This window comes from Zonotrichia albicollis, chromosome Z (assembly GCF_047830755.1).
Source record: "Zonotrichia albicollis isolate bZonAlb1 chromosome Z, bZonAlb1.hap1, whole genome shotgun sequence".
NCBI lineage: Eukaryota > Metazoa > Chordata > Aves > Passeriformes > Passerellidae > Zonotrichia > Zonotrichia albicollis.
Genome location: NC_133860.1, coordinates 30,490,969 through 30,500,167, shown reverse-complemented (window position 1 = coordinate 30,500,167; position 9,199 = coordinate 30,490,969). Strand labels below are relative to the sequence as shown.

At 47.5% G+C, this 9,199-nt stretch overlaps 1 protein-coding gene across 1 annotated transcript; it reads left to right on the top strand.

Moving 5' to 3' along the window:
- The first annotated feature begins 1,507 nt into the window (after positions 1 to 1,507).
- CCL28 (C-C motif chemokine ligand 28) lies at positions 1,508 to 3,129 on the top strand. The gene is given in 2 exon segments (XM_026797264.2): positions 1,508 to 2,209; positions 2,955 to 3,129. Coding segments are annotated over 2 exon segments (357 nt in total). The 5' UTR covers positions 1,508 to 2,027.
- Positions 3,130 to 9,199: the final 6,070 nt, after the last annotated feature.

Sequence of the window (9,199 nt, the reverse complement as noted above, 5' to 3'; positions counted from 1 at the left end):
TATGGGCCTCCTGACCAGGAAGAAGAAACTGAGGCCTTCTTCAAACAGCTGGAAAAATCCTCATATTCACAGGCCTTAATCTTTCATGGGGGACTTCACCCATGCTGATATCTGCTGGCAGGGAATACAACAGTGCTGAAGCAATCCACAAGTTTGATGTGCATTGATGACGTCTTCCACAACAAGTAATCAAGGAACTGGCACAGAAAAGCTCTTAAGTAGACGAGATACTTGCAAACAGAGCAGATCCAGTCAGGGGCATGAAATCAGAGGCAGCACTGACTACAGTGGAGGAGTCTGGGATTCTAGGAGAAAGGAGCAAGGCAAAAAACAAGTTCATGGCCCTGGATTTAATAAGAGCTGATTTACAACCTCTTCATAAGTTTGGAAGAATCCCATGGAATGTGATCCTGGATAGAAGAGAGGTCAAGCAGAGCTGGCTGATGTTCAAGGGTCACCCCCTCCAAGCTTTATAAAGGTCTGTCCTGACAAACAGAAACCCAAGCGGGAGGCCTGGCTGGATGTTCTCAGAGCTTTTAACTGCATCAGAACATAAAACAATGTGTGGAACAAAGGGGTGGAAGCTGGCCCAGGTGACTCAAGTGGAGTATAGGGTTGTCTGATTGTGCAAGAATGCTGCTGGGAAAGACAAAGACAAAGCTGAGCTGGAGTTGAATCTGTCCAGGAATGTGAGGTGGCAAAATGTTTCATAGGTATATAAATAACAAAAGAAAGATGGGTGAATACGAAAGCCCACTGCTAAACTGGACAGAGAAACTGGTGACAAATTACATGAATAAGGCTGAGGCACTCAACACTTTCTTTGTCTTGCTCTTTACCATGCAAACTAGGCAATCTAACAAGAAACCCAGGTTCCTGGGACCAGAGGGAATATTTGGAGCAAGGATGATTTATTGTCAGTGGAGAAGGATCAAACTAGAGAGCATTTTTAAAAACTACACATATATAAGGCCACAGGACAAGTAGGATAGACCACAACCAGTGCTGAGGAAGCTGGTTAATGCCATTGTGAGGCCACTGTCAGTTACCCTGGAACAGTCATGGCAAGTGGGAGAAGCTCCTGAAGACTGAAAGAGAGCAAGAATTACCTCTATCTTCAAGTAGGGCAAGAAGGAAGATCCAGAGAACTATAGGCTGCTAAACTTCATCTCAGTCCCTGCAAGGTGATAAAGAAAATTTTCTGAGAAAGTATTTCCCAAGATCTCAAAGGCAAGATAGTCATCAGGAGTGGTCAGCGTGGATTTATGAAGGGGACGTCATGCTTGACCAACCTGGTAGCCATCTCCAATAATGTGACTAGGTTATTGGTGAAGAGGAGAGACATGGGCTTAGTGTACCTTGACTTCAGGAAAGGCTTTGATTACTGTCTCTTGTAATCCCATCATAGACTAGCTGACAAAGTACAGGATAGGCAAGTAAAGACTGAGGCAGACAGAGAACTGAATGAAGGATCAGGTCCAGGGGGTTGTAATCGGTGCCACAAACCTCAGGGGTCACCATGGGAGACAGCAGAGTCCAACACCTTCATTAAAGACCTGGATGGTGGAACAGGATGTGCCTGTGTCATGTTTGCAGATGGTAACAAACTGGGAGCAGTGGGTGATGAACCACATGGTTTTGCTGACATAGAAATGGGCAGAGAGGAAACTCAGGAAGTTCAACAAGGGGAAATGCCAAGTCCTGCATCTGGGGAGCAATGACGGCAGGCTGGCGGCTGCTAGGGAACAGAAACAGAAGTCTGATTGGTTTGTCTCTTGTTTCACAGGACCTCCAGGGCCTGATAATGAGGGAAGGCATATGAACACATTACTTGCTTGGTCATAGAAAGTCATGGCTGCTTGTCTCATAAAATGGAGTTAATTAAGCTAACCACATTATAGGGGCTGGAGTGGAGCTCAAGCAGGACCCAGGGACCAGACGGCCCTGCTTGAGCAGAGAGCTGTGCCAGATGACGTCCAGTGGTGCCTTCCAATCTCAACCCCTCTGTGATTCTGTGCAGTCAAACTATGAGTTATCGCTCTTCTATCTGTGTTGTTTCTAACATTGCCACTCCTCTTTTAGCTTTGTTTCCAGGGGCCTTTAGCTGTTGCACGAAAATTTCAGATGAAATTTCCAAAGGAATTCTCAGAAGAGTGGAGAGATTTGAAATCCAGAAAGCTGGTGGCCTGTGTCACCTAGAGGCTGTTATGTAAGAGATATTTTGTGTCCTTCACTGTGAAAGGGATATTGCTACTTAAAATCCATCACGCAGCATTTAAATAGTAGAATCTTGGAAAGCTAACACAAATTCAAAAACAATGGTTTATGTGATTTAAGAACTGTCCTTCCTTGTGCTATTTAAACTTGATTGTTAAAAGTTAATTATTTTTTCAGTAGCAATACAGAATATTATTCAGCCTTCATTGACACTTGCTTTTTTTTTCAGAACTGAAAAATTACTCATTCACCTTGAGATTTCTCTGCTTTTTCCAATTATTTATCCCATAAACCCCTGGCCTAAACTCATTAAATCAGCTTTACTTTCGTACATAAACATATATATAATTTTTTTTCTAGTACAATATCACACCATTTGGATTAAATTGGTACATTTTCTAGACTTTTGCATGATAATCATCACAGTCATAATGACTACACAGTAGTCTGCTTATTTATTTGCCATGGAAATGTACTGCTTTGCATTGTGGCTCTTTTTGCACTGAAGTAGTAAAGCCTTTTTACAGATTTTGGAATATAAGTTTAATAATGTAAAACTTAGATCCTAATGTATTTGAAACCAGAAAAAAATTAATAAACACAGCATAAAATATAATTTAAGATTAACCAAATCTAACTTTGTGGTCTTCATAGGTAGGTGATAATTATGATGATTTTTAAAAGCTGGGATTTTACTTTTTTTCTTTGAAACTGACAACCATTTCTTTAAATGTTAGTCTCCATGTGAAAGGCAGAAAGTTCTGTGTGAATCCATGGAATAGAAAAGTTGAAAAAATGATGAAGAAGATGAAGCACAAGATTCACAGGAGCAAAACTCATGTTAGAAAGCAGAGAAGAACCAGAAGAACCAGAGAGAAAGAGCAGAAGCAGTAGCAAAATGAAGCAAAATGATCCATGATGAAGATTCTGTGGCATATGGCACTGTGGACAAGGATACCAGATTTCACCACTGATGGACTATTGTCGCACTAAAATGACTTTCCAATCTCTATGTGCTAGAAAAAGCAGAGGCAGAAAACATCACCTGTACTCAGAATGATGCTGATCAGACAAATGACAAAGTGCTCCTGGTAGTGTCTTGTAGCAAGTGCTCGCTGAACCCCCTGGATCTTTAGGCAGACTTAAATCTTCCTCTCTCTCACCCTGCTTTTATGGCAACCTCCCCTGTCACCTCTGTTTTAACATGCTGCTCCTTCTCATTTTTTCCCAGTCCTATTCTTGGTCCCTCTTCTTTCCTGTCTGCAATCATCTTTCCACTTGTTTATATTGTCTTGTTTATATTCTTTCAGTCACTAATCTTTCTTTTTTGATTCATTTTACATTGATTTACAAACACTTTTTCAGATCCTTCCAGCTTGTTTGCCAAAATCATGTCTTTTGCCTCTTTTAAACAATCTCTGCTCCCAGCCGTTACTATCATGAAATACAATTTCAGTGATAATATCTGATCCTCTTCACAAGACTCAAAGTGTGGCACTCAAAGCTATGCAATAAAATATCATCTCTATTGCTTTTTTTCATTCAGTTTTGTTCATTCAAATACTCAGATCCCTCATATGGGTCCTTCCTACCCTCTTTGCTGAATTTCTCATAATTGAGACTGAGGATTACATCTCAAGGCCTTTTTTCATAGACTAGCAATGATGACAGTCTGGCTACCCACTCCACAGCCTCTCTTCTACTGTCCAGTACTGCCTTCCCCTGTGTGGCACAGTCTGGATTCCCTCCCTCCTTCCTTGGAAACTTCGAAGCAATTTAGTATTTCCACAAAGACATGTCATCAACAGCACTTCTCCTCACAGACATGTACACAGAAAGCAGCAAATGAGGGAGAAGAAAGGTCTTTTTTAAAAGAGTCAGTGCCATAGAATGCACACATCTCATAAGCCAAAAATACTTAATTTAGCAGCACAACTCTGCTCTTTCTCCTCTTCCCTTAGCAATTACTGTTTTTTTTTTAATCCCTGCATTTGACTTAAATGAGCTCCTCTGAGTTGCCTCTAGTGTTTGCTTTGAAATTTTTATGCAAAACTTCATCCTGCAAGTATGGGAGAAAGCAAGTCTGATGACAGGGGATAGAAGCAGATGCTGGTCCGTTCCCTAAATAAGAAAGATGAAAACTGCAGCAAGGTCCCTAGAGACAAACAGCATACTTCTACACATGTAAATCTGGTGAAAGAAACTTGACTCCCTTCAAAACAGGTTAGAGAAACAATTACTGCTCTAATGAGCCAACTGCCTTCTGACAGGGATGAGGCAACTGATATATTCTTCCAGAATCTAGGGAATATTTTGTACAGCATGTACACTGGCATAGCCCCATCCTCTGCCCGCTGGAATGGCGTGCAGGAAGCCTGCTGCTGGGAGCAGGAGCTGGGGCTGCCCTCTCTGACTCCAGCGCGCACAGAGGCTCTTCCTCCCAAAGCTGGGCTTGGCACACTGCTGAGGCAGAGGATGCGACCCTGGCTAACGCAAGCTGAAATGGCACACGCTTCCCACCATCTCATTTGCACTGCCTGGACACCACACAGATAATTAGCTAAGGGGTATCACACAGAATCCAAACCCCATGGGCCCAGGTCAGCAGAGCACCAGGAATGCAAAACTGCTGAAGCACTTTACAATATGGCAGCAGCACATTGCTCTTTCTGGCAGTTCCATTTACTTCCTCATGTTCTGCTCTGCCTTTTAGATTTTGAACCTTCTTGCTTCCTTCCGTTTTCTAGGTGGGTTTATGATGGCATCTCAGCTCCTCAGAGCTGTGCCATCAATGCAACCAGTGACCTTTTGAGAGCGTAAACATACTGACTGGAGCATGGACTGTACCCCAACTTCCACGGCTGTGCTATGGGAGAGAGCACTTCACAGAAAATGGAACAACCTTCCCAAGCTGAGGGAAGGGAAGGTTCCGGGAAGGGAAGGGAAGGTTCCGGGAAGGGAAGGTTCCGGGAAGGTTCCGGGAAGGGAAGGTTCCGGGAAGGGAAGGTTCCGGGAAGGTTCCGGGAAGGGAAGGTTCCGGGAAGGGAAGGTTCCGGGAAGGGAAGGTTCCGGGAAGGGAAGGGAAGGGAAGGGAAGGGAAGGGAAGGGAAGGGAAGGGAAGGGAAGGGAAGGGAAGGGAAGGGAAGGGAAGGGAAGGGAAGGTTCCGGGAAGGGAAGGGAAGGTTCCGGGAAGGTTCCGGGAAGGTTCCGGGAAGGTTCCGGGAAGGGAAGGGAAGGGAAGGTTCCGGGAAGGGAAGGGAAGGGAAGGTTCCGGGAAGGGAAGGTTCCGGGAAGGGAAGGGAAGGGAAGGGAAGGGAAGGGAAGGGAAGGGAAGGGAAGGGAAGGGAAGGGAAGGGAAGGGAAGGGAAGGGAAGGGAAGGGAAGGGAAGGGAAGGGAAGGGAAGGGAAGGGAAGGGAAGGGAAGGGAAGGGAAGGGAAGGGAAGGGAAGGGAAGGGAAGGGAAGGGAAGGTTCCGGGAAGGGAAGGGAAGGGAAGGGAAGGGAAGGGAAGGTTCCGGGAAGGGAAGGTTCCGGGAAGGGAAGGGAAGGGAAGGGAAGGGAAGGGAAGGGAAGGGAAGGGAAGGGAAGGGAAGGGAAGGGAAGGGAAGGGAAGGGAAGGGAAGGGAAGGGAAGGGAAGGGAAGGGAAGGGAAGGGAAGGGAAGGGAAGGGAAGGGAAGGGAAGGGAAGGGAAGGGAAGGGAAGGGAAGGGAAGGGAAGGGAAGGGAAGGGAAGGGAAGGGAAGGTTCCGGGAAGGGAAGGGAAGGGAAGGTTCCGGGAAGGGAAGGGAAGGTTCCGGGAAGGTTCCGGGAAGGGAAGGGAAGGTTCCGGGAAGGTTCCGGGAAGGGAAGGGAAGGGAAGGGAAGGGAAGGTTCCGGGAAGGGAAGGGAAGGTTCCGGGAAGGGAAGGGAAGGGAAGGGAAGGGAAGGGAAGGGAAGGGAAGGGAAGGGAAGGGAAGGGAAGGGAAGGGAAGGGAAGGGAAGGGAAGGGAAGGGAAGGGAAGGGAAGGGAAGGGAAGGTTCCGGGAAGGGAAGGTTCCGGGAAGGGAAGGGAAGGGAAGGTTCCGGGAAGGGAAGGGAAGGTTCCGGGAAGGGAAGGGAAGGTTCCGGGAAGGGAAGGGAAGGGAAGGTTCCGGGAAGGGAAGGTTCCGGGAAGGGAAGGGAAGGGAAGGTTCCGGGAAGGTTCCGGGAAGGTTCCGGGAAGGTTCCGGGAAGGTTCCGGGAAGGGAAGGGAAGGGAAGGGAAGGGAAGGGAAGGGAAGGGAAGGGAAGGGAAGGGAAGGGAAGGGAAGGGAAGGGAAGGGAAGGGAAGGGAAGGGAAGGGAAGGGAAGGGAAGGGAAGGTTCCGGGAAGGGAAGGGAAGGGAAGGTTCCGGGAAGGGAAGGGAAGGGAAGGGAAGGTTCCGGGAAGGGAAGGTTCCGGGAAGGGAAGGGAAGGTTCCGGGAAGGGAAGGTTCCGGGAAGGGAAGGGAAGGTTCCGGGAAGGGAAGGGAAGGTTCCGGGAAGGGAAGGGAAGGGAAGGGAAGGGAAGGGAAGGGAAGGGAAGGGAAGGGAAGGGAAGGGAAGGGAAGGTTCCGGGAAGGTTCCGGGAAGGGAAGGGAAGGTTCCGGGAAGGGAAGGGAAGGTTCCGGGAAGGGAAGGGAAGGGAAGGGAAGGGAAGGGAAGGGAAGGGAAGGGAAGGGAAGGGAAGGGAAGGGAAGGGAAGGGAAGGGAAGGGAAGGGAAGGGAAGGGAAGGGAAGGGAAGGGAAGGGAAGGTTCCGGGAAGGTTCCGGGAAGGGAAGGGAAGGGAAGGGAAGGGAAGGGAAGGGAAGGGAAGGGAAGGGAAGGGAAGGGAAGGGAAGGGAAGGGAAGGGAAGGGAAGGGAAGGGAAGGGAAGGGAAGGGAAGGGAAGGGAAGGGAAGGGAAGGGAAGGGAAGGTTCCGGGAAGGTTCCGGGAAGGTTCCGGGAAGGTTCCGGGAAGGTTCCGGGAAGGTTCCGGGAAGGGAAGGGAAGGGAAGGGAAGGGAAGGGAAGGGAAGGGAAGGGAAGGGAAGGGAAGGGAAGGGAAGGGAAGGGAAGGGAAGGGAAGGGAAGGGAAGGGAAGGGAAGGGAAGGTTCCGGGAAGGGAAGGGAAGGGAAGGGAAGGTTCCGGGAAGGGAAGGTTCCGGGAAGGGAAGGGAAGGTTCCGGGAAGGGAAGGGAAGGGAAGGGAAGGTTCCGGGAAGGGAAGGTTCCGGGAAGGGAAGGGAAGGTTCCGGGAAGGGAAGGTTCCGGGAAGGGAAGGGAAGGGAAGGGAAGGGAAGGGAAGGGAAGGTTCCGGGAAGGGAAGGGAAGGTTCCGGGAAGGGAAGGGAAGGGAAGGGAAGGTTCCGGGAAGGGAAGGTTCCGGGAAGGGAAGGGAAGGTTCCGGGAAGGGAAGGTTCCGGGAAGGGAAGGGAAGGGAAGGTTCCGGGAAGGGAAGGGAAGGGAAGGGAAGGGAAGGGAAGGGAAGGGAAGGGAAGGGAAGGGAAGGGAAGGGAAGGGAAGGGAAGGGAAGGGAAGGGAAGGGAAGGGAAGGGAAGGGAAGGGAAGGGAAGGGAAGGGAAGGGAAGGGAAGGGAAGGGAAGGGAAGGGAAGGGAAGGTTCCGGGAAGGGAAGGTTCCGGGAAGGGAAGGGAAGGGAAGGGAAGGGAAGGGAAGGGAAGGGAAGGGAAGGGAAGGGAAGGGAAGGGAAGGGAAGGGAAGGGAAGGGAAGGGAAGGGAAGGGAAGGGAAGGGAAGGGAAGGGAAGGGAAGGGAAGGGAAGGGAAGGGAAGGGAAGGGAAGGGAAGGGAAGGGAAGGGAAGGGAAGGGAAGGGAAGGGAAGGGAAGGGAAGGGAAGGGAAGGGGTTCATGCTGGTTTTGGTACAGGCTGCTGGGAAGCTCCATGCAGTCTTGGCTTGCAGACCTGTCCTCTGACAGTCATAGGATCACAGCACAGCTGCAGTTATCCCTGCCATTTGGAAAGCAGTACAGATACTAGTAACTAATTTTTGTACTGTCAGCCCTTTTGGCCTCCAAATCTTTGATTCTTATCAGTTTAGCAATTTCTTCTTTGTATTGAAATTAAAGACCCAATCAGATTTACAAGGCAAGTGTTATTGAAATATTTGCATTTGCTGGACCCACTTTAAAGACAGGCTTTGATATTTTTGTTTACATCTTCCAGTTTGTCAGTGTGATGTCTCCTGTCAGGTTCTCCTGGAATCAGTAGATCAGTCTGAGAGATTATGAGATTACAAAGTCCACTCCCTGCTTCCAGCTGTATTTCAAGTTTTGATTACTGTGCATTCTTTTGCAAATTGAATTAGAAATTATTTATACCAGTCATTTAATCTAATAAAAACTTTATTTCCTGATATTGGTAAATAAAGTACCAAAACAACACTTGAAAGATCCACTGCCTCGTACAGTTTTATTTAGCCCTGAACGCTGACACACAAATATGTAGAAGAAAAATCTTCCAGTTTCCAAACCTTCACTTGAATGATCTCATATTCTCTGTACCTGAGCATTATTTTTGACCTTTGCTATTTTGTACTTGGCAGCAAAATAAAATCAATGCCTTTTTTGTTAAAGTCATCTCAACATCTTGTTTTGTGGAAGAGATTATTAGGGCACATTACTTTGTTTTCCCTGAAAATGCTGAATAAAGCTCTCTCTTCAATAGGTTTAGGTGCCTAAAAGATCTAGTTGGATGCATTTGAAAACACCAGTGAGTATTTTAGTGGCTTAGAAGTGTAACTTTCATTGAATTAAGTCCAAATTAGACTTGTAATTAATATTCTTGAGAATTGCAATAAAGTCACTCTTAACCACTTTTGAGAAACAGCTTAACAGATTATTTTCATCCACTTTTAAATTTTATTTTAAGAGTTATTAACTTAATGTGACAGCGTCTGAGTCTTTAGGATGCTTTAAAGAAATCACAGATAGCATTGCTTAAGAAGTGCTAAACAAAAGCAAAGTACCTATTGGGTCTATTCAAGCAAAAC